Source organism: Oreochromis niloticus, linkage group LG4 (genome assembly GCF_001858045.2).
Source record: "Oreochromis niloticus isolate F11D_XX linkage group LG4, O_niloticus_UMD_NMBU, whole genome shotgun sequence".
Classification (NCBI taxonomy): domain Eukaryota; kingdom Metazoa; phylum Chordata; class Actinopteri; order Cichliformes; family Cichlidae; genus Oreochromis; species Oreochromis niloticus.
This window is the reverse complement of record NC_031969.2, coordinates 16,613-42,626: the sequence shown is the minus strand read 5'-3', so window position 1 is coordinate 42,626 and position 26,014 is coordinate 16,613. Positions and strand designations below refer to the sequence as shown.

General features: G+C 39.8%; 2 protein-coding genes across 2 annotated transcripts; one reads left to right on the top strand and one right to left on the bottom strand.

Moving 5' to 3' along the window:
- Window positions 1–659: 659 nt before the first annotated feature.
- On the top strand, window positions 660–2,857 carry LOC112846749 (translation initiation factor IF-2-like). The gene is made up of 3 exons (XM_025906715.1): window positions 660–1,458; window positions 1,603–1,885; window positions 2,013–2,857. Exons 1-3 carry the CDS (start codon window positions 1,049–1,051, stop codon window positions 2,229–2,231), a joined length of 912 nt encoding a protein of 303 aa, XP_025762500.1. The 5' UTR covers window positions 660–1,048; the 3' UTR covers window positions 2,232–2,857.
- Window positions 2,858–8,706: 5,849 nt separating this feature from the next.
- LOC109202040 (uncharacterized) lies at window positions 8,707–11,099 on the bottom strand. Its single transcript, XM_019358377.2, has 3 exons — window positions 10,331–11,099; window positions 9,904–10,186; window positions 8,707–9,776 (listed from the first exon to the last, which is right to left on the bottom strand). Exons 1-3 carry the CDS (start codon window positions 10,720–10,722, stop codon window positions 9,105–9,107), a joined length of 1,347 nt encoding a protein of 448 aa, XP_019213922.2. The 5' UTR covers window positions 10,723–11,099; the 3' UTR covers window positions 8,707–9,104.
- Between the last annotated feature and the right edge of the window lie 14,915 nt (window positions 11,100–26,014).

Here is a 26,014-nt window from a genome sequence, read left to right as displayed (position 1 = left end):
CTTTGGGAACCACTGGTTTAAGTCGTTGTCTGAGCACTATGTGTGAGGACCACTGATCAAAAACTGCGCAACTTGTCTTCTTGATGCTTGAATGTCTGGATCTCCAACTACTTTATACAATCTCTGCTTCCAATAGGTGTGGTCATTCAAAACAAGGCTTCCTACCCAATCATTGTATGTGCATGTATTATGGTTCATCCACTGATCAATAAAGTTGTGTTTTCTCAACATCTTTCATTGTCTACTTCCTTCTTTACAGTTTTTTCTGAATGCTTAAACCCTAACTGTGATTCTTATAGCACAATTTCTAAAACTATTAATACTTATAGCAAAACCACTCACTGAGTTTGCAAAACTAAAAGCACAAACACTGCTTTGCACTCAGTTTGCCATTTTGTAACACACACTTTGCAAACCTGTAGCTACAATCCACTGCACAGCACTCTTTTTGCAGAACTGTAAACACAACTCAGGGCTTTACACTCAATTTGCAAAGGATCAACGCACTCCTAGCAAAACTATACACATTTATGGCCATTATTTACACTATTTTGCCAACTGTCTGGCACACTGTCACATGTAGGGATGGGTATTGATAAGATTTTAACGATTCCGATTCCATTTTCGATTCTGTTTAACGATTCGATTCTTTATCGATTCTTATTTTTACAGTTTTTCTCGATTGCTTAAACACTATAACCAGGCCTCTAAACTAAAATTTCAAAACCATAAACGCTATTGGTCAAAAAGCTCACCCATTTCCCTGAACTATAAACACTATTCCCTGCTTTGACACATGACTCAAATTTGGTGAACTGGTACTGCAAAACTCTACACACAAATCCCTACATTTTACAGTGCTTACACCATGTAGTCATGTAGAAAGCACTAGCATGCAATAATGTTAACTTAAGTCAGCATAGCTTGAGCCCAATTAGCACACAATTAACCAGGTGGAAACACTAGGAGTCAAAATTTAGCACACACCAATCAGAACCTGCGATGGATAGATAAAAGGGCCAAAGTCAGCTCATTCAGGTTTGAAACAATGGATCCAAAGAGATGCAAAGGAAGAGGACGTGGTGGAGAAAGAGGACGTGGTGAAAGAGGAGGACGTGGTGGAGAAAGAGGACGTGGTGAAGGAGGAGGACGTGGTGGAGAAAGAGGACGTGGTGAAGGAGGAGGACGTGGTGGAGAAAGAGGACATGGTGAAAGAGGAGGACGTGGTGGAAGAGGAGGAGGAGGTGGTGAAGGAGGTGGAGGTGGAGAACGACGGCGACAAGGAAGGGGAAGAGCAAGGGCACGAAGACAGTCAGTCTCGGATGAAATTCGAGCCACTTTGGTTGACCATGTCCTTGTCCATGGGATGACTATGAGGGAGGCTGGGCAACGAGTACAACCAAATTTGAGTCGCTTCACTGTTGCCTCCATCATCAGAACCTTCAGGGAGGAAAACAGGTAGGTGTACTTGCAGTAAGACTGCTTTGTACAGTAACGTTTAAGTTACTGAATTTATGTGTCTTGAGTTTCAGTATGTTTCCATTATTTTCCTGTAAAATCAATGTGTGACAGTTACAGTAATGAGTGCTTCTATTTTTGTAGGACACAGAGACGACCACCTGGTGGAGGCAGGTTAAGGCTTTTGTCGGAGGAGCAAGAGAGGGAACTTGTAAACATGGTAATTGCAAATAATGTAATCCGCCTGCAAGAGATTCAAAGGAGAGTGATTGAGGATGATCATCTTTTTCGAGGCATAAATGCCATCAGCCTCTCCACAATTGACCGCATCCTCCGAAAGAATCAATTCCGGATGAAACAGGCATACCGAGTCCCTTTCGAACGAAACTCTGACAGAGTGAAAAACCAACGTGTGGAATATGTTCAGGTATGAGTTTTGATACTGTATAAGGTATTGTGTACCATCACAGCATGGCAGTTTATGCTGCCATTTCAGCACTCTTGAACTTTGGTTCAGGGTACCGATTGACTCTACTGTGTTATGTGTTTTGCAGAGAATCTTTGAGATTGAAGGACGGCCTGTTCCCCATGAAATGATCTTTGTGGATGAGGCAGGTTTTAACCTGACCAAAAGAAGGAAAAGGGGGAGGAACATAATTGGCCATCGGGCTATTGTAAATGTCCCTGGTCAGCGTGGGGGGAATGTCACTATGTGCGCAGACCATCAGCCAACGAGGGGTACTCCACCGCCATGCCGTACTAGGACCCTATAACACTATGCTTCTCCTTGCTTTTCTTGATGGTTTAAGACAACATATGTTCCAGCTGGACTACAGGGAACCAGCACAGCCAGAGCAGCCTCACTACGTTGTTGTGTGGGATAACGTCAGCTTCCATCGCGCTGCTCTGGTTCGTGACCGGTTTACCAATAACCCAAAGTTTTCTAATATCTTTCTGCCTGCATACTCCCCCTTTCTAAACCCGATAGAGGAGTTATTTTCGGCATGGCGGTGGAAAGTGTATGACCGAGAACCTTATGTCCGTGTTCACCTCCTTCAGGCCATGGAAGAGGGCTGCCTAGACATATCAGTAGATGCATGCCAGGGGTGGATCAGGCATGCAAGAGGATTTTACCCCCGCTGCCTGGCTGGGGCCAATATAGCCTGTGATGTGGATGAGATTCTCTGGCCTGACCCAGACCAAAGACAAGATGCTGTGGTGGGATAATGTTTCTGGTGTGTGTTGTACTGTATAGTACATGAATGACAATGTGCCACTGTACATACATTGGTTGCGTCTTTTGTGTTTATCATGTGACAAGGGTTTTGAAGGGGAGAACCATAAGCAACCTAATTGTTTTGGAACTATTGTTTTGAATTAATTGTACCAGTGTGCAAAACTCTGTTGTAGTGTGTGTGTTTTTGAGGGCTTGTGTTTGATGTCTGAGGGCAAAGTTCGGTTTTTCAGCAGGAGTGAATAGTTTTGGGTGTAGAGCTTCATTTTGACCTGGAAATAGGATGTTTGGGGAATTGAGTGAGATGTTATGGATTTGTGTTTACTGTTGTGCAGATATGAGGCGTAGTTTCAAGAAATGTGTTTTAGCAATCGAGAAAAACTGTAAAAAGGAGAACACTAAGGTCGATTAGCTTAGAATTTTGTTTTATATCTTCTCTCTGAACAAGATAGAAATTTAGGAGTAACATGGCCTTATAAACCCAACAGTGAGATCTTAAGAGATCCAGCCTATGGCTCTTCAATGGGGTGTCACAGGGTCCCCGGGGAAAATTGTAAATGTAAAATAATGAAATAAATATTCTTCTGTAGCAATAACAAAGTATAACATAAATTATTCTGTAGCAATTACACAAGAATATTCAGTAATGTCCCTGCCTACAATTAAACACATTCACTTACCATCTGCTGTGGCAAATGGCTGCAAGGTTTTGACCACAAACTTAATCACTGCTCGGTGACATTCGGGCCTGAAAAGAGACGCTACCGGTGGACTGCAGCGACAACTGCCAGCGAGCGCCAGCCAGACTCTGTCTGTCTCTCTCATCACGGTCACCTAAATGCAGCGCACAGTAATGGCAGGTTTTGTAATAAAGCAGATCGCGCTAACATAATATGCACTGTTAGTTGATTATTTACCTGCCGCATTAACGGGAGATGACGTGCAAACGTTACCACTGCTGCTGGGTTGAGATTCACGAGTCCGGAGCGGAATTAAAAACACGACATTCATTTAAGTTCATCGCGTGTTTTGTGAGCAAATGCTTTTGCATATTCGTAGTGTTTCCTCCCTTAAATGAAATATCTACTTTGCAAGTATTGCAAGTTGCCCTGTTGTCATCCGTTCTGGTAAAGTATAACCAAACTTTTGAGCGTTTGAGCCGCTTAGGCGCCGTGTTTCCTGCCAGGTACGCTCCGACGCTCTGCAACGTGGTGACGTCATTCGGGGCGACTGGAATCGATAAGGGAATCGTTTGCAAAAATGGCAAACGATTCCAAGGAATTGAAACAGTGGGAACCGGTTCTCAACAAGAACCGGTTTTCGATACCCATCCCTAGTCACATGTGAAAACTTTTTTAGATAATTAGTTCACTTTGCAATCAGCCTAAGCACTATAATACAGGTAAGCTCTGTGTGTGGAGTACAGTGGAGGGAGCAGGAAGAGTGAGAAGTAGAGGAGGCCGAGGAAGAGGACATGGAGGTGAAGAAGCAGGACGAAGAGGACAACAAGGACAAGGAGGAGCAAGAGAAGGATGAGGAGGGGGGAGAGGAAGGGTAAGAGAGTAAGAAATAGAATTGCTGATGACATCAGAGCTACAATAGTGGACCATGTAATCAACCATGGAGTGACTCTGAGGGAAGCTGGCCAACGGGTTCAGCCTAACTTGAGCTGCTACACTGTAGCAAGCATCATAAGGACATCTTGAAATGAGAATCGGTTAGTACAGTCACTTTGCACTAAGATTTGTAGCACTGCCATGCTAATGAGAAACGCAACAATACCATAGATGTAAAATTCCAGAAGATATTTTCCCCTGTGCCTTGGACTAGAGCAGCGCTCCCCAACTCCCAGGCCTCGGACCGGTACCGGCCCGTGAGTCGTTTGGTACCGGGCCGCGAGAGTTGAGGCTCAGGAGTGAAATGTATGGTTTTCAGGGTTTTTATCGGTTTTCAGCGTTATTTTGTTATCGTTTTTATCGTTAACTCACTTTTCCTGGGTCTTTTCACGTGTGTTATGAATAAATCTTCTTTTTGTTGGTACCGGTACTAGTTTTATTTTGTTGTGTTTATCTGCGACACCTTAAAGGCCGGTCCGTGAAAATATTGTCTGGCATAAACCGGTCTGTGGCACAAAAAAGGTTGGGGACCGCTGGACTAGAGGACATTTCATGTGATGTAGACGAAATTTTGTGGCCAGATCCACAGAGACGACACAATGTAGACTGATTTCTTTTTTTTTCCTCAGTGAAATTACTATTTCGTTTTGACTTGGAAATAAACACTTGTGTTTGTTTTGATGTGTGTGAATAAACACCAGTACTTGAAGTTTGGATCCCTCTATGCTTACGGATCTATGACAAAAGTATGAGCTCAAACTGACATAGCCTACCTCGTGCACAGAGAAAGCAAAAGCCAGATGTGTTTTTCATTCATACCATCAGTGTGTAGTTGGTGCATTGTGTGCTTATTAATTTGATGGCTTGTGTTTACTGTCTGATACAAAAATACCATTTTTACAAAGGTGTGGTGAGTTAAGCAAAGGTTATTCGCTTTTACAAGTAAACTACAATGTTTTGTTGATTGGGTGAAGAGTTTTCTTATTTGTGTGTAGATTTTTGCAAAAATAGCCAATAGTTACAAAAAATGTGCTCAAACCATCAGAAAAAACTGTAAAAGGTTTTTATTTAAATCATTCTTCTAAAAAGACTAATCTAATAGTATATTAACAGTACATTTGTTTGTTGTTGATGTTTTTTAACCATTCATTCTCTTCCACTTAACCTTATCAGGGTTGTGAAGGGGCTGGAGCCTATCCCAGTTGCCATAAGTGAAGAGGCAGGGTACACCTGGAACAAGTTGCCAGTATGTCGCTGTCACAGAGAGACACCCGACCATTCACAGTCACATTCACACCTATGGGCAATTTAGAAACATCAGTTAGCCTAAACCCACTAATTAATGTCTTTGGACTGTGGGAGGAAGACGGAGAGAACCCACACAATCACAGGGAAAAAATGCAAACCTCACACAGAAAGTGCCCAGCCAGATGGTGGGAGCTCCTTGTTGTGAAGAAACAATGCTAATCATTGCACCACCATGCTGCTCCATTATTTATCCATATTCAATAAAATTATCAAAATCAACAATTGCATGCATTCTGACCTCTGTATCCTGTCTGCAGTCACTATCTCTGAGCCCTGCGGGTCATACAATAATTTCCTATTTTACTTAAAAAGAAACTGAGAGGCCATTCTCAGTGGTGCATTGAGCTACATCTGCTGTTTCAGGTTTTCCCAATTATTTACACATTTCCTGAAAGCATGCCTCATATTGTCAGAACTCTACACACAAATCAAAAAAAACACACACACAATGGGCAAAACCCTTCAATTCTCCAGCAAAATGAAACTCTACATTCAAAGCAATGTAATTTCTTGTCAAAATGCCATTTTGTTTTCAAATGAGACACACAAACCATCACATGAGTAGACATTTATAAGAACCAGTTGAACACTGAGGTGCTTAATGTAAAACACCATGACCACTTCTTCTCCAGCCATCATAATGACGTACTGTAAGCCTTTTTTTGTTCAGTGTTATACTTACTACAGACAGTACGTAGGCCTACATAAGCGCATTGTAAAAGATTTCAGAATGTTTGTATACAAAACACACAAATACGTGGTACCAAATATATTTTACTGTATTTTTCCCAGAAATACAGTGTACACAGTGTTCATCCCAACCAACACAAAGTTGCCCTGGCTGATCAGCGGGGCAAATGTTGCCTAGTATGACGAATCCAGCCATGAATAGCATCAACTGCTATATCTCCACATGTATCTTCCATAGCTTGGAGAAGGGGTATATGTGCGTGCGGATTTCGGTCATACACTTTCCATCTCCAGATAGAAAAAGATTCTTTATAATGGGATTGAGGAATGAAGAATATGGAGGGAGATAAACAACTAAGTGATAGGTAATACAGACTTGGAGTGGTCACTATTGTGAAGCATAATCAGAGTATGATTACTGTACAGTACTGTAATTTATACAGTGTTGAGAGTATGCATCAATTGTGGGATTGTGTGGGACTTACTTGCACATAGTTGTATCGCAATTCTTTGACTCTTTCTGAATTGCATTAAAGTGGCACCCTGTAGACCTGCTTCATCCTCAGATTATTTCTGTACAAGAAATGGTCCAGTGTTGATAAGCTGACCCTATCAATATTTTGAAATATGTTGTTGTCTGTATGTTGTCTTCTGATATATTTGTTTGTATTTGCTGTACTCTTATGGCTTTATTTTCTAGTACCATTTTTATGATTTCAGTCTCCTGTTCAGGAGAGAGAAGACGTTCCCGACCACACTGCAAATTATCTGGTGCTTGCCATGATTTAAAATCTTATTTTTAGACAGGCCAGATAATTTGCCTTGATTTAAAAAAGATTTACTTGTTTCTAAGTCTGGATTTTAGATTATAAACTTAAATCGAGAATAACCATATAATTGTGTCTTGTTAAGGTTCAAATATTGAGGGGAAATCCAAAAATAACCACAGATCCAGCCGGGTGCAAATTAGACGGCATTTTAATGAATACACATACGCGGAGCCAATACTGTTCAGATTCAGTATTGAACTGCTTTACAGTCGTCAGACCACGGTTTTATAGGGTTAAGATAGTACAGCCCCCTTTTCTGTTGCCAGGCAGAGTTAATATAGCATACGTCAACTCAAAACCACAATGACTTTTAACATAGTTTAAAACAGAACATCTTCTTCGGGTCGAAGCCAGGTGCTTCCCCCAGCTCGTCTTCGCTGTCGCTTATCTTCTGGGACATCTGGTGTACTTCCTGGAACAGACTACCACGTACGCACCCAAACTTTGCAGTTATAAACTCTTACCTAAATGAGTCTATCTAATATGTGTGTGCGTGCACGTGCGGGGGCGCGTGCGTGCTGTGTACTGCGTACGTGTCATGACCTCTCTCACTATATGTGTCTGTATGTGTGTTTATGGGTGTCTCGCCCTTACATGCTCTCACATCTCACCCGTTGCACTTCTGACCTTTCACCAGAACAGAGGCTCATCCTTACATATAATAACCTAACTGGAACTATATATGTAATCTACTGAATAAATGTTTTAATCAAAAGCCTCTACTAAAAGCTTAATACAGTTTCAGATCCTACTCACAGTACTTGCATTCAGAGTCTGCTTTCAGTTTCACTTCTGCAAAAGCATGCCTTGCAGACGTGTTTCCTGTCCCTGCTCCTTGAGTGCTTCACCCACTGAAGACTTCAGTATAAGAATATAAAAACATTCAAAAGCCTTTAAAATTATAGATTCAACTCAACAATTTAAAGTGGTTCTTCTGGATTTGTAATAAAGACTAATATAATACCCATATATTTGAACATCTGAATGCATCTAAATGCAACATCACTATTAATAATGAAATGGTAATGATGATTATAAAAATAGCAGCAAATAATAGCAGTAAAATATTCCTACTCCTCTCAATCCCCTCTCTCGACCTCTGGCACACCAGAGGTCGCCATACATTATGTTGGGTCACTCCTTGGCCCATTCAGCGGCCTCCCTGTCCACCCCTAACGTCATGGACATTAGGATCACTGTTCTTAGCTCTGACCCTCTCTAGTTCTCTTTATTCAAACCTGATTCAACCTAATATTACTCAAAACATGAACCTAATTTCGTATTTGGTTTTTGACTTTTATTTTTATATCTCATTCAACCGTACTCAGCATTTGTAAAACTCTTAAAAGCACTGCCTTTAAGAGGATCAAAGGAAGCACGTCTCTGCATGTGCTTCCTGTTGCTCCTTTTCTGATCATCAACATCCTGTGCACAAAACTGTCGCTGCTGCAAGTGCCTCTCATCTAAAGTCACCTATCACAAGAAAATGTATCAAGAAAATCATTATAACTGCTTATTCTACTAAAGGATCAAAGAAAAAACAACCACTTTAATCACTAAGTGTAAGCACATTATTACAGTTTTTCTCGATTGCTAAAACACATTTCTTGAAACTACGCCTCATATCCGCACAACAGTAAACACAAATCCATAACATCTCACTCAATTCCCCAAACATCCTATTTCCAGGTCAAAATGAAGCTCTACACCCAAAACTATTCACTCCTGCTGAAAAACCGAACTTTGCCCTCAGACATCAAACACAAGCCCTCAAAAACACACACACTACAACAGAGTTTTGCACACTGGTACAATTAATTCAAAACAATAGTTCCAAAACAATTAGGTTGCTTATGGTTCTCCCCTTCAAAACCCTTGTCACATGATAAACACAAAAGACGCAACCAATGTATGTACAGTGGCACATTGTCATTCATGTACTATACAGTACAACACACACCAGAAACATTATCCCACCACAGCATCTTGTCTTTGGTCTGGGTCAGGCCAGAGAATCTCATCCACATCACAGGCTATATTGGCCCCAGCCAGGCAGCGGGGGTAAAATCCTCTTGCATGCCTGATCCACCCCTGGCATGCATCTACTGATATGTCTAGGCAGGCCTCTTCCATGGCCTGAAGGAGGTGAACACGGACATAAGGTTCTCGGTCATACACTTTCCACCGCCATGCCGAAAATAACTCCTCTATCGGGTTTAGAAAGGGGGAGTATGCAGGCAGAAAGATATTAGAAAACCTTGGGTTATTGGTAAACCAGTCACGAACCAGAGCAGCGCAATGGAAGCTGACGTTATCCCACACAACAACGTAGTGAGGCTGCTCTGGCTGTGCTGGTTCCCTGTAGTCCAGCTGGAACATATGTTGTCTTAAACCATCAAGAAAAGCAAGGAGAAGCATAGTGTTATAGGGTCCTAGTACGGCATGGCGGTGGAGTACCCCTCGTTGGCTGATGGCTGCGCACATAGTGACATTCCCCCCACGCTGACCAGGGACATTTACAATAGCCCGATGGCCAATTATGTTCCTCCCCCTTTTCCTTCTTTTGGTCAGGTTAAAACCTGCCTCATCCACAAAGATCATTTCATGGGGAACAGGCCGTCCTTCAATCTCAAAGATTCTCTGCAAAACACATAACACAGTAGAGTCAATCGGTACCCTGAACCAAAGTTCAAGAGTGCTGAGATGGCAGCATAAACTGCCATGCTGTGATGGTACACAATACCTTATACAGTATCAAAACTCATACCTGAACATATTCCACACGTTGGTTTTTCACTCTGTCAGAGTTTCGTTCGAAAGGGACTCGGTATGCCTGTTTCATCCGGAATTGATTCTTTCGGAGGATGCGGTCAATTGTGGAGAGGCTGATGGCATTTATGCCTCGAAAAAGATGATCATCCTCAATCACTCTCCTTTGAATCTCTTGCAGGCGGATTACATTATTTGCAATTACCATGTTTACAAGTTCCCTCTCTTGCTCCTCCGACAAAAGCCTTAACCTGCCTCCACCAGGTGGTCGTCTCTGTGTCCTACAAAAATAGAAGCACTCATTACTGTAACTGTCACACATTCATTTTACAGGAAAATAATGGAAACCTACTGAAACTCAAGACACATAAATTCAGTAACTTAAACGTTACTGTACAAAGCAGTCTTACTGCAAGTACACCTACCTGTTTTCCTCCCTGAAGGTTCTGATGATGGAGGCAACAGTGAAGCGACTCAAATTTGGTTGTACTCGTTGCCCAGCCTCCCTCATAGTCATCCCATGGACAAGGACATGGTCAACTAAAGTGGCTCGAATTTCATCCGAGACTGACTGTCTTCGTGCCCTTGCTCTTCCCCTTCCTTGTCGCCGTCGTTCTCCACCTCCACCTCCTTCACCACCTCCTCCTCCTCTTCCACCACGTCCTCCTCCTTCACCACGTCCTCTTTCTCCACCACGTCCTCCTCCTTCACCACGTCCTCTTTCTCCACCACGTCCTCTTTCTCCACCACGTCCTCCTCTTTCACCACGTCCTCTTTCTCCACCATGTCCTCTTCCTTTGCATCTCTTTGGATCCATTGTTTCAAACCTGAATGAGCTGACTTTGGCCCTTTTATCTATCCATCGCAGGTTCTGATTGGTGTGTGCTAAATTTTGACTCCTAGTGTTTCCACCTGGTTAATTGTGTGCTAATTGGGCTCAAGCTATGCTGACTTAAGTTAACATCATTTCATGCTAGTGCTTTCTACATGACTACATGGTGTAAGCACTGTAAAATGTAGGGATTTGTGTGTAGAGTTTTGCAGTACCAGTTCACCAAATTTGAGTCATGTGTCAAAGCAGGGAATAGTGTTTATAGTTCAGGGAAATGGGTGAGCTTTTTGACCAATAGCGTTTATGGTTTTGAAATTTTAGTTTAGAGGCCTGGTTATAGTGTTTAAGCAATCGAGAAAAACTGTAATGGCTCCTAAGTAAATTTCATCATAGCTAAAAGCTGAACTCTAACTGCATTTCAGAACCCACATTTCCCGTGTTATACCCTGTTCTTGGTATACCATTTTATTTCATTTTTGCTGCTCTTAATGTAATGATACATTCTAATTTATACTTTATCAGACTTAACCAAAATATATAAGCTTTCTCCCTTTGCTTCTGTTTTAAACAAAAACTTGGTCACTTCAACAAGCATTTGTTATTCTATACCTGCATTTTATGTAATAAGACTAATTTAGAGCTGCATGTGTTATCTCAATATTTTACATGTCACACAGTTTAGTCACAACCAAACTCCTATTCAGTTCCTCTTGTCTGTCACTTGTTACAGGGCCAGCTCAAATTCAGTTAAAAGCTAAATGAATTTCAGGCCCTAGGCCTCAAATCAATACTGTCCTATGTGTTGATGAACTCTATATGTCTGTAAGTGTGTGCAATCCTTCAATAACTCAGGTCATTCTCACAGTAGATTGGCTAATCATAACGTTAACCAAAAGTTTGTGACCCTCAAGAGACGACTCTCTGAGCCACAACTCCGTTAAAGGCACAGAATGCAATGTGTAAATCTATTTAATATCTGTTTCTAAAGCCTACATTATAACAACATTATAACATTATAACATTATGTCACTGTGACAACTTATCCTAAAAATCAAAAAGAAATCACACATTTTCTACTCATAAAATCTTCACTATTTTTCCCCAAAGCATATCCTTTATTCCCACAGTTTCCCTCTAAGTTTTATATACAACTTCTTATTAACACCAGCAATTTATCTTCTAAACAGAATTCAGTTCATTTTAATCCTCTCTTTAAAGAATTTAAAGAATTTTACCATCTCTAAATTATCAAAAAACCCCAATCGTTATAAAATCATACTAAAACCCATTTCAAATTAAACAAACTAAACCTTAAATCCCTCTCTTTTTTGACACATCTCATGTGGCAAAAACTCAAAATGCTTCACCCAAGCTTAGGAAATTAAAAGAGAAAAAAGGTTAGTCATTTCATTTCTCAGAACAGCTCAGCCATCTTCCTCTCCGGTATTTTGCTCCAGCCCTAAAAACCTGTGTTTAAGGAACAAAATCAATTTAATTATTATGTCAAATCTTCTCAAACTCCTTGCTCCATCGAACTCTGGATCCTTGGAATTTCCTGGAAACAAAACCTGTACTTTACATTTCATACTCCCCCTTTATGATCCAGTCTGTGTCATGACAAAAATAAACTTAAACAGAATAGTTATTAATCATGTGTTACCTCAGTTAATGGTAACTTGAGTTACATCAAACAATGTTTCCCTTTTAGCATTTAGCATTCTATAATGTAATAACATAATCCAACCCCAGTAAATAATTTTCTCAAAACAAACCTCAACATCCCCAGAATTAAGTCTTCCACTCCTCCTGTTTGTCAACCTTTTATTTATTTTCCCCCTTGGTCCAATCACTCGCATTCACTCACATGCATTCACACATGATATTTTTTGCTGATCTGCAGCCTTCCGCGCACGTCATCAGATGCTCCACATCAGCAAAATGAGCTCAATCATTTGTTTTATTTCGTTTTCCTTTTTAGGAAAATAGTTCTCTATACTTTTGACTGGATTGAATCGCTACAATCCTTTTTTAGACAGAGACTCGCCGCCAATCAGGTCTCCCCCTCAACCAATTTATAATCTGTAAAGCCCACCTGATTTTCGTACTTGGTAATTTTGTCAGCGCCGTCGGTTCACTCTCTTCCAGGCCTGCTTAGAACAAAAATGAAAAAAGAGAGCTGATTATTAGCTCATCAAAGTACCAAACAAAATCACCTGACAGGTTTTTTCTGAGTGCACTACTACAAAAATTTTTGGGCCCCTCTCAGACATATCCATGTCTAATCAACCTCCCTCTCTTGAAATAAAACAACAGCCTCCAAAATCAGAAACAATCTCAAAGTTCACCCGTTCAACACACCGAAAACCTCGTCAAAAGATCAAAGACCGTTTGCACAATGTCTCCCTTCCTCATTCTGCCATGTTTTCATTCAACATAAGATATAAACCGATTTCAACAACGTATCATCCCTAAATTATAAATTTCCTGTCCAAATCTGCACCTCTGAACAGACCTGACCACCGTAATCAAATATCCTGATACTTTACCATTATATATTTTGCCAAATGATCCTCCACATCACCGCTCTCTCTTGAACTGAAAGCCTCCGAGACACAGACACAGGAAGTGTCTTTGTCACTCACTCACTCCAGCTAATTTGCATAGTGACTCACAGCTCAACAGCCAACTTGACAAGAGAAATACATGTTTAAACCTTATCACATTATTGAATTATTTTCATTTTCTCTCTATAATAATCACTGGTTTTGGTCACTCAGTACGAGAGCACTCCTAACTCACTCTTTTAAAACTGCTTTAATCCCTTTTCTTCTGTTAATTTCCATAACTCACTCCCCTGTCATATAACTCCTCTGAGTCAACTTCAACTTCAAGCTTTAAGTCTATTTTATTAAACATTCACACCATTCTATCACTCATACAAGTAGCAAGCTGATCTTCATTGCGTATGCTTGTGTTCTTAGCCAGGTTTAATCAGTGTCTATGCATTAATCTTCATGAGCTTGTCTTGTCTCTGTAAGGTTAATGCATTCTCTGTTTGTATGTGTATGTGTATGTGTTATTTTTGCATATATGGCCTCACAGTCTGTCAGACACCTTCTCAATTCTCCAGTTAAACAGTCAGTTTTCTCTTTCCCCGAATTACTAACCCAAATTTTAATTTCCCACCTTAAATAAAGCACTCCTGGTCTTCAGCCAGGTGTTAGGGCCTGTTTTCCAGGTTCATGGACACATCATGCTGTGAACAATTCAACCAGAAACTTGCCTTAACTTATCCATTGATGTTAACCTACAATTTCCTTCCGACTGGTGCGTCTGGAGAGTTGGTCCAGGTCTGCTTTACTCCTGAAAATAACAAACTGAGACATTTTCATTATTATCATCATTGCTTAAAGGACCCACTTCTCTCTCTTTCCTGTCAGCAATACCAGTTATGTCATGTTTGTGTCATGAATATGAATGTAAGCGTTTTCTTCCTCGTTGCATTTCATGTTAATTGAGTGTAAGCTGCTTTCTTCGTCGCATGCCAGGTGATCATCTTAATTAAGTGTAAGCTGCATCTTCATTGCATTTTCATGTATTCATATTTAACACTTTATGCATGTTTTCACTGAGCTCTAGATTCAAACTATCTCACTTCTGATTCGTTTCAAAAATACTTTCACATGTAACAATTTGTGTATGTGTATTTTCAATTCATTAATATAGTTGTCAGGTATTTTCTTTCATTATTTTTACCTTTTGTATTGTTTACCTCTTTGTTGTGATGTGGTGGACATCCCTAAACAATCATGAGTTCAGGCTTCAATTTCAATCCAATCATATCCTATATTCTCGCAGTCAAACTCGTCCAGCTTCATCTCTCACTGGTCCTTTTTCATTCACAGTGTCCCATTCGGGCTTCAAAGCTCCAGCAAACACAGTCTCAACTCAGCTGTTGCCTTCTTCTCTGTTTCTTTACAGTCTTTTCTTTTAGGTTAAGTCCCAGCATGGCAAAATATCACATTCAGTGCCTTCAGTCCTATTTTCATTTGCTCTGTTTTCTTCATCTTTTCAGTCTTCTCTTCCAAGATTGCTCCAAGCTTGGCAAATATGAGAGTCAGTGCCTTCAAGCAGACACATCACACTGTTCTTCACCAGCATGCATGTTGCATCACGTGCTTTCTTTCATACTGCTGGACTCACCAGTCGTCGTCAGTGTTACTGCTTTCGCTTGCACTGTCTTTTTAGCTTCAGTTAATTCTTCAAGTCCACGATGTTCTGTCGGTCTTCATCAGGAGGATTGACTGTCCTTGACTGTCCTTTGAGTTTCTTCTCAGGGTCAAGGACAAAGTGAGAGATCAAGCCGCACAATTTCAAGCCAAAGACTGGCTTATTTTCTCCCAATTCTGTTAATCTATTGTTCTGCCGCTGTACTCAAGGTTCCAATGTTGAGAGAAGTCCACCTGTATTGGCACACTAAAGCATATAATTAGTATCATATTCATTTTTATCTTAAAACCTGCATTTGCTTCATCTGCCTCGAGTTTAACTCATCTGTCTCTCTGTGTTCTCTCTTTACACACTCAGTTACCTTTTATGGGCATGCGTTTCCTGTCCCAACCACCACTTCCTCTCACACAGCAGGCACACAGAGCCATATTTCCTGTTTTCTGCAGACTCTGTCTCCCTTTGTATTTATAGTCTAAAAACCCTCTTTAATTCTACTAAATCTTGATCTAAAAACAATACACCTTCATTTCATGCACACTTTTAAATAGAGCTCTTTCACACATCAGGACAATTAACACTTCTTCACACACATGACCATTCTTTAGGTCAGTTTTGTAGCATCAGTCACCCAATAATTTCTTGAGTGGGTGTACCAAGTGTATATACTTATGTGTTTTCAATCAGAAAAAATAAACTCAACCTCTCATAACATCACTCATGCGTTTCTTGAATTAAAAGCACTTTCAAACTTTAAAACATCCTACTTTACATCACAAAAGAAATATATTTCATACACACTTTTAAATGTTCTAACCTCTTTCAGACACGAACCATCTCACCCACACTACCTTTTCAAACTTCCCCTTTTTTCACTCACTCAGACAAATCACACAGAGACACTCGAATCAAATACTGACAGCATTCACACAGTTAAAATCACTCAAATTACACTTTCGTATGAGTATCTTGGACATGCCTTCCATAATCAGAAAGACCAAGTCAAAAAGAAAAGAAAAAACTGAAACCTCTCATCATCCTCACGCCCTCTCACCACACACACATAACTGAAAAAATAAAACACCCCACCATTTATGGCTCAAAATATATACATCTATCAAAATTCAGTCACTTACTATACATCCACACTAGTATATTCAAACTGTATTTATACAATTCTAATGAGCAAAACCAGCATCTTACTTACAGGCATTTAGCAATATTGGCAAACAATAGTTATAAAGCTCAATACTCTCGAAACTGAAACCACCCTCTCTGCGCGTCACCGCTGCTCATTTGCATTTACACACACCATCAGTGCACATCCGGCTGTGCACTGACACAGAGACTGATCTCACACATAGATCCCATATTTTATATTACACAGAGACGTCTTTTTAGTTACAACTGCACAGATTTTTAGGCCTTGTACCTCCTACTAATTTCGATAAATTTACCATAACCGACTCGAACGGGCAAACCCCAGGTTTTTTGCGACCAATTCACCAGACCAGACTCGAACTGCTCTGTCCAGATTTTCTAAACCTAACTCAATTTACCAGTAGCCAAAAAAGCGCAGATAGAGGACTTGAACCTCTAGCAATTTTGGAGGTTCCCCAGTTCTCCCCGGTTTGTCGTACCGTACTATCCCATTAGTCGCCGCTAGGTCAAGGATAAACGTCTTTATCCAGGAGGGAGCGTTACCTCCGAGAAAATGCGCTTCTTAACAGACGCCGCTGTCGTCCTAGAAAAATTTACAATAATTTGAAACAACAATCTAAGCCCAAAACAGGATTAAGATTGAGGCAGATCTACCTTTGTGGACATAGGGGACTTGAACCCACAAAATGACCATCACAAGATAGACCCAATGTCCAGCGGGACTTGAACCCACAGAAATGACCAATTTCCCTACTTTCTACGTGAGACTCGAACTCACTTTAATTCTTTTCCTTTTCTTTGGGACTTGAACCCAGTACTTTTACTTTTAACTTATCATTACTTCAACCAGCATGCTCATGAGATTACGATCCAAATCAAAAAAGACATTCACCAGTAATTTCAGTGAGTAGACTTTAATTTGTCATATTCAATTTGGCACACTTTGGAAAATTCAACAGGTATGTGCCTTACCTTTGTATAAGCCGGCTTGTCTCTCACTTTCAACCACTGACTCGTATCTGCCCGTCTAATCACCACGGACCCCGGATCTCTCAAAATTCCTCCCTCTCACCGGACGATGCCCCCAAATGTTAAGGTTCAAATATTGAGGGGAAATCCAAAAATAACCACAGATCCAGCCGGGTGCAAATTAGACGGCATTTTAATGAATACACATACGCGGAGCCAATACTGTTCAGATTCAGTATTGAACTGCTTTACAATCGTCAGACCACGGTTTTATAGGGTTAAGATAGTACAGCCCCCTTTTCTGTTGCCAGGCAGAGTTAATATAGCATACGTCAACTCAAAACCACAATGACTTTTAACATAGTCTAAAACAGAACATCTTCTTCGGGTCGAAGCCAGGTGCTTCCTCTCAGCTGTCTTCGCTGTCGCTTATCTTCTGGGACATCTGGTGTACTTCCTGGAACAGACTACCACGTACGCACCCAAACTTTGCAGTTATAAACTCTTACCTAAATGAGTCTATCTAATATGTGTGTGCGTGCACGTGCGGGGGCGCGTGCGTGCTGTGTACTGCGTACGTGTCATGACCTCTCTCACTATATGTGTCTGTATGTGTGTTTATGGGTGTCTCGCCCTTACATGCTCTCACATCTCACCCGTTGCACTTCTGACCTTTCACCAGAACAGAGGCTCATCCTTACATATAATAACCTAACTGGAACTATATATGTAATCTACTGAATAAATGTTTTAATCAAAAGCCTCTACTAAAAGCTTAATACAGTTTCAGATCCTACTCACAGTACTTGCATTCAGAGTCTGCTTTCAGTTTCACTTCTGCAAAAGCATGCCTTGCAGACGTGTTTCCTGTCCCTGCTCCTTGAGTGCTTCACCCACTGAAGACTTCAGTATAAGAATATAAAAACATTCAAAAGCCTTTAAAATTATAGATTCAACTCAACAATTTAAAGTGGTTCTTCTGGATTTGTAATAAAGACTAATATAATACCCATATATTTGAACATCTGAATGCATCTAAATGCAACATCACTATTAATAATGAAATGGTAATGATGATTATAAAAATAGCAGCAAATAATAGCAGTAAAATATTCCTACTCCTCTCAATCTATATTAGTACAGAAATCTGGAAATGGGAAGAATAACTCTTAAAATAGCCTACATTAGGTCTCTCACCAGATGTCTTTAATGACTGTCAACTGATATCATCACAAACTACACTAAGCCAATACTTGGTGCAACCCTAATCTTAAGGGTGATTTCTATGGGAAATAATATCAGAAAGATTGTATTTTATTGGCACAAACACACTGTCCCTAAAACTAATAGAAAAGTATGAAGTATAATCAATGAGCTCATGGGCTAATTATGTACCTTGAGCAACAATGGGCACAGTTACTTCATATGCCAGTAAGTCTTCATTTAAATTCAAAGTTCAAAGTTTACTCAAAGCAATAAAAGATGAGTCAATCAAAAAGATATCCTTTATCAGTCCAAACACAGGGAAAGTGCTATCCACATCTGCAATAATCATGGACTTCCCAGTAATGTATTTATTGCCATTTAGAACATACCATTTCACTGAGACAACAGACTGCATGACGTCTATTCCAAAAAATTCTTTAATTTTTTTCCTAACATATTCATTATTTTTAACAGCTGATACTGGCCCGGATTCCTTTTCTTTTGCAAAAATAGGATGTTCAGTGCCCATTTCATTTTGACAACACTCAAGAAACTGATTGTGGTTTGCTAGGGATTTACAAACATTTTTAAAATTTAACTTAGAAGCCCACTGTTTAAAATAGGAGTGCTTTGCCTCAAAGCGCATGCACATACTCCTTATTAAAGGTCCAAGGGATAAGATTTGGCTGGGAAGATGCAACATATAATGTTGCTTAGGTATTATATTGACTTCGGGAAAAAGTTGCTTGAACTGATACAGGTGTTCTTCAATCATACTTCTCAGTTGCAATACAGTTTGTAAAGAAATAATGGGAGCAAGAACTATTTGAACTATCATAATTAACTTTCTAATAAATACAACATACTCACTCTCCACACCATACAAAAGAAAAAGTAATATTTTTAAAAGAATTAGCATCTGTCCACAAGACTGTTTCAATTTGTTGTCGTTAGCCGCTAAAGTGCCAAAGCTAATAGGACATGGTTTATCCCGTATTTTGAATGTCTGAATTAAACTTGTCTAATTCCAATTGTCCTGAGAGAATCAGAATCAGAATACCTTATTGATCCCTAGGGGAAATTATTTTTCATTACAGTGCTCCATTATAAACAAACATTAACAAAGACAGACAATAGGGCTTTGGAGTTGACGTCACGCCGCAATGTACTGTGGGAGCGCGGCGCCATTTTCCGGGTCCACAAATCAAAACAAACATGCTGTGTTGGAACAATGACTACAAGAAAGATGCTTAAAAGCAGCTCAAAAGAGAATGGACTGTATAGAGACCGATTGCGTCCAGAGGCGAAGCGGCAGTACTTGCAGAAATAGCGTGCATTGAAAATGTGGACCCGTATGAAACACGGCCGTGGAGTAGAAACCTTGAAGACCTACTATGCTATTGATGTAGCCTGACATATTTTCGTACCTTATCTGTGGAATCAGCGCGTACAAGTCGTCATTCAAACAAAGGTAAGTCAGCTCGAGTACTGCGAGTGAAATGCATTTGATTTTCCCCTGAACATTCAGATTAGTGCAACATAAATTCATTCACGAGGGGGAAATTACAGTGAGAACATGTAGAGGCTCTGTTAGAGGGATAACATAGTGAGTTCAGTGCATTGATGTGACATTGCCCTGAAGGATTTAGTTATTCTTTATGGTTAAAGAAATTGCAATGATTTATTCATATTTATTATAAATAATTCTAATTATACATCTTGCTTCCATGTTTGTATCCTGTGTCACTAAAAATACTGACAGGGGATTTCTTTAAATCACCCTGCCGTTCTTTGTTCAGCTGAGACACCTGAGTTAGAAAACACACAAACACTGCAGATTTTCTTTTACTCGCGAGGGCAGCCATGAAACACAGGATCTGCGTCTCATGACTGTCTGCATCCTTTATTTATACAAGATGTTTCTGTGTGTGTGTCTGTGTGTGTGTGTGTCTGTGTGTGTACAAAGGTAACAACGTCATTCAGAGCAGCGGGTTTTTCCCCTTCTCTACATTTGCATGTTCTTGTAAAAGAGCTGAGGTTTTCACTTCTCTATATCTAAATGTTCTCTGAAGACAGGAATCGGTTAGTAGCTGCATAGGTTCATCACACAAGTTACTAGGTGAAAAGTCACATAGACATGTGCTTAATGATAAAATAAAAAGATACATTTCATATAGCTGATCACATTATACAATATTCTCTTGACAAATACATTTTATTTTAGTTTTATACATTGATTAATGACCTGCAGAATCTCCTTATCATAGTAAGTGATTCATAATTGTCACTTTATGCTTTCTCCATCTTGAAAGTGATTACATCCTTGCATTACATACTTTAGGTTCATTTTCTGCAGGCAGGTTTCTGAGAGAGAACAGGCAGATTTGGAATATAACATGCAGCGTTCTATAGATGGATATATCAAAAAATGAAAAATTACATGTATGTGCTAACTTTCTAAACACTGTTACATTTATGATAAAGTAGATAAAACACATTTATGTTGGCCTTGGCTCATAGTTCTTGTCTTTAAATTAACTTTGTCTGTGTATGTTTCAGGTACTGCACTCTCAAAGACTGAATGAACCAGCATTGTAGCCATGGGTCACTGTGAGCATCACAGGGAAGGTTGAAGCCGCCCACTGCACCTGTATGGCCGGAGTCGCGGAGACCTGCTCATCTGTTTAATGTAGAAGCAACAGTGCAGATCTGTGGCACAAGGACTGTTACAGATGAACCTGCATACTGGGTTTTGCCTGGTAATATGACCAAGATACAGCCAGAGGTTGGCCATAAGATAGACTTCTCCTCTTCAGCTGCCCAAAAACGGCTCTGGATCAAAACATAAACAGACCATCCGTATTGAAAGGTAAAAGGAGCCGTCCTCAAAAAAGAAAAATCCCACCTGCTACTGTGGAGGAGTTGTCACTGCTATTGGATACTTTGCTGGAACACAGTAAAGCTGTGGGTTGTGGGAATGACACATAATGTTTTATTTAGGGGTCTAGATTTATGCCTGAACTGCACTGCCATGTAAATAATTTGCATTTACTGAATATGTACTGACCGAGTACCACTGTTCAAAAGTTGAATAAAGAAACAAACTAATTTTTGCCTCTTTTTAAAAAAAAATTAAAACCACTTTATAGAACATCACATCAGTTACAATGTAGAATCCATGTCATTTATAGTTTATAAAAGACAAAATGTTTACACAAAATCATGACAGTGTTTACAAGATATCACCCACTACTAACACTACTTTATTTACTGTATCTTTTGAAAAAATACCGCTATTTATACAGCACAAGAATTAAGAATATTTAACAGGAGCAAGTTTCATTTTTCCCTGGTTTTACTACCACACTGTTCACCAAAATGGCAGCAAACCTTCACCATCTTATCCTGAAGGGTCACCTCTTCACCCTCACATGGAAGAAGTAATCTGATTGGCATGGTGGTATGTTTGAAGCAGGTCCCTTGTGTAGTGCTGGAACCCAGTCACGATGTTTCATCCATTTCATAGGCTGGTTTGCCTGCAATAATGCCAAATAATTAGCAACTCTATAAATAGAAGGTAGTTCTGCAAAATCACTCAGTAGGATGTTTGTTCTAATTTGCTACGACCGCATCGAAAATAAAACTAATAGGCTATAAAGAGTGATATGAACATATTTAGAACTTACCGGAATGAAAATGTCTGGAGCACAACAACAGATATTTGGAGATGGAAGAGAACTGGATATCAGCTCATCTCACAGCTGCTATCCAGACTAGACACCTTCGTTTGGTAACATCCGATACATGAGCTGCCTCATGTTGCTTCCAGGTGGGGAAAGAATGAAAAGATAAACCATTTTCAAGCTTATTCTCTTGCCGGTTGTGCGATCAAACATTGCAGCCGACCACACAGCAAATACGAACCATGGCTGTTGTGTGTGCCTTCGCTCCTTTTTCGCTTGCGCTTTGTTTGGACCCGGAAAATGGTGCATCAGGCCCAAATCCTTTCCACGCCCACCCCCGTGACATCACGCTCCAAAGCCCTATACACTAACTAAGAATAGCACAATATATACAGGCATATATATACATAAAAGTCACTTATTAATAAATAGCTGAAAAGAACATGAGAAGAGAATTAGGTGTTTTAATACAAATTTAACTTCCATTGATGCAACACCTTCAAAAATAACATGCATTATGTCCTGGGGAGTTTGTTTGATCAGGTCAAATGCAGGAACATCAACTAGTCTGCTTCTTCTATTAATTCCATAAGTAGTTTTGAGGGACGCTTTCAATAAATCTGTGCTTGCTTTATCTATTTCAAAACACTGCCTGATATGTTTCTCCAGAGTTCTTTGAACAAACTTCTTCTCAAAAACACTTTGCATATCATCAAAGTTGCATTCACAGTGTCTACATTTGCTATAAGCAAAACCAATCCCTCCTTTAAAGCCAGCAATCTCATGCTGGGCTAGCGTGTCTCCGCAAATGGCTATAACAGCACCAAACAATTCAATTTCACCATCTGACATTTCAATCCTTACACCATTGTAAAGCAGTGATAGATCTTGAAGAATTCTTTTCAGTACAACATAAACACCACACTCAGAAATGTCATTTGCTTTAACAATAGCAAGAAGTCATATTGCAGCTAACTTTGACCTAAATTTTGGATCAATATTTCCTAAAGTATAATAAAACATCACCAATTTGTTTGCAGAAGCATGGGACCCTAAGGGGTTACATATTTCAATTTCATCTATGTACAGTATTAATTGCAATGCATTTGGCCTCTGAGAAAACAAGGGGTGAGATGTAAAGAGGGACCCGTCTCTAAAATCATAGAAGAATCCCTCTCTGCTTCTTTGTGGTGCAGTGTTCAACATGGTAAACATTCTCTCATTAGTCATTAACTGCTTTAGACTTTCAATTAATGATACATAGTAAAAACATTTGTTCCTTATGGACATGACCCTTGAAAGACCTTGCTTTACTCAACATATCTTCTGGGATACTACTACTTCCTCTGCGTTGACTGGACAGAACATTTCCCCTATGGCTCTACTCTGTCCATATGCAATGGTGGAGAAAGGATCCATGAATTTATGGATTTGAATCATATGTAGCCAAAACCTGATCTTGAAGCTGAGTGGTTCCCTCGGCATGATCTTCAAACATTGTCTTCATTCTTTCCTTGAGTGTAGCCAAAAGAACAGCCTGATATTGTTGCACTCCTGAGATGATATGTTTGACCGTTCTCTGTGAAAATATTTGAAAGAAAGTAACTTATTCTGCATTTATATATAAAAAAGTCTGTGCCCTCTCGGCTGTTTTTTGGGTGTGTGTCGGGCTGTGAGTTGAAAAGCTACCTCTGTGCACAGCGTCTGCAAATCGGGGCTGTACGAAGTAACTTCATCTTTACACAAAACTGTAAGCTGTCATCTGTGAAGCGTGAGCGGTGTTTGTTTTTTACCATAGTTCATGGTGGAGAATGGCTGCTCTGCTGAGTTTTGCTCTCTGTAGCCGTATGAATGGCAAACTACACTGATTAGCAGCGGCATAGGCACAATTAAAATTTCTTCCAAAATTTTCGCTTTCTAGTTATTTTGTGGATGCCCTCAAAGGCATCCACAATATTGTTTTCCTGTTTCTCTTTATTGTGTGGATGCTGGAGGCATCCACACTACTGAGTTCCTGTTTCTCTTTATTCTTTATTCCACTATTTTTGTGGATGCCCTAAAAGGGCTTCCACACTATTGAGATCCTGTTTCTCTTTATTGAGTGGATGCCCTCAAAGGCATCCACTCTATTGAGATCCTGTTTCTCTTTATTCTTTATCCTTTATTGAGTGGATGCCCTCAAAGACATCCACTCTATTGAGCTCCTGTTTCTCTTTATTCTTTATTATTGTGTGGATCCCCTAAAGGGCTTCCACACTATTGAGTTCCTGTTTCTCTTTATTGTGTGGATGCCCTAAAGGGCTTCCACACTATTGAGTTCCTGTTTCTCTTTATTGTGTGGATGCCCTAAAGGGCTTCCACACTATTGAGTTCCTGTTTCTCTTTATTGTGTGGATGCCCTCAAGGGCTTCCACACTATTGAGTTCCTGTTTCTCTTTATTCTTTATTATTGTGTGGATGCCCTCAAAGGGCTTCCACACTATTGAGTTCCTGTTTCTCTTTATTGTGTGGATGCCCTCAAAGGGCTTCCACACTATTGAGTTCCTGTTTCTCTTTATTGTGTGGATGCCCTCAAAGGGCTTCCACACTATTGAGTTCCTGTTTCTCTTTATTCTTTATCTTTATACTTTATTCTTCTAGTTGCTCCGTATTTCGCCGTTTAACTACTCCCTCAGTTTTCAGCCGATTTTCTCCGTTCAAACTCTAAACTGTTCTGCTCTTTCTGCTAATGACTGCTATGACTTTTGGTGTTTATTACTGTTATACTTTTTAAAATATTAGACTTTTTTCCTTTAATTTGTCCCATTGAAATGAATGGAAAACTTCCACAATTCTGCTAAAACTTGCTTGTTTTTGAAACTTAACTACATCCTCATACTTTCACCTAGAAACTCCATTCAAACTTTAAAATGTTCTCAAAATATTGAGCTATTCCTGTCTGATTCAGCCTTTTCAGATCTTCTACTGTTTTAATCTTATCCCTCTTTAAGTTTTCAGTTGCAAAATTGTGATTTTTCAAAAAATACATGCATTGCTATGGTTGCTATGGAATTAACTCAGAGTGGACAGTAGAAATTTCTGAATTTTCACCACTTGTCTGAACAACTTCTTGCTACTCGCTCAATTTCCACTCAACCCCCACAAATTATACATCAAAACGTAGGTATTTTTGCTGGCTTCCAGTAAATGTCACTATCATTGTTGTGGGAGTTACAGATTTTTTGCAAATCTCCTCAGAACAACACAAAGTCTTAAAACTCTCCATAGACAGTCAATAGAGAGCTTGTTCAAAATCAGCGCTGGATTTCTCTAATGACTCTCATTTTTAAATCGTCATATCTCCTTAATGAAACAAAGTTGAGACACGAGGCTTGTGCCAATATACCTTCAGACTCTGCTGATTCTCACAATTCAAGAATTTTTTCTCACCTATTACCGTTTTGAGATGAGTTACATTTGTTTGAGGGTAGGAAATTCGTGCCTTGCTCAGATCTCTTCAGATTTCAAACTCTGGAAATGAGGCACTTTTTTCTCTCGTCATATCTTTTTGATGGATTTCAACAGAGACCTGAAAATTTCCATGACTGTTCACCAAAGCCTGCTGTTTCTTACGGTGAAAAAATGTTTTTGATGCTCCATATAGATTTAGAGTTACAAAACGTTGTTTGAGGGCAAGTCAAGGCAGTTTTGCTTTGCCTCTACTCAGTTACAGTGTATTACAAGCCATATATCTTTAATAATTTATATTTTATCTCTGAATTATGAAGACCTCCAGATTCCCCCATCTCTTCTGAACAAAACGGTGTCAGAATGACCGTTCTAGCTCCTACGGTTAGGAAATTATGGCCATTTGTTCGAGGGGAATCCTTAATGTGAGAAATACACTGAAGAAAACCCATAGCTCTCTCTGTGTCTGCGTGTGTAAGGGCTGATTACAGCAGGTGCAGCCAATTTAGCTGACCTAGATATACCAAGCCCAGACTCTTAACAGCCCCTGTACACTTTGCTCTCTGTGTATGTGTGTGTGAGTA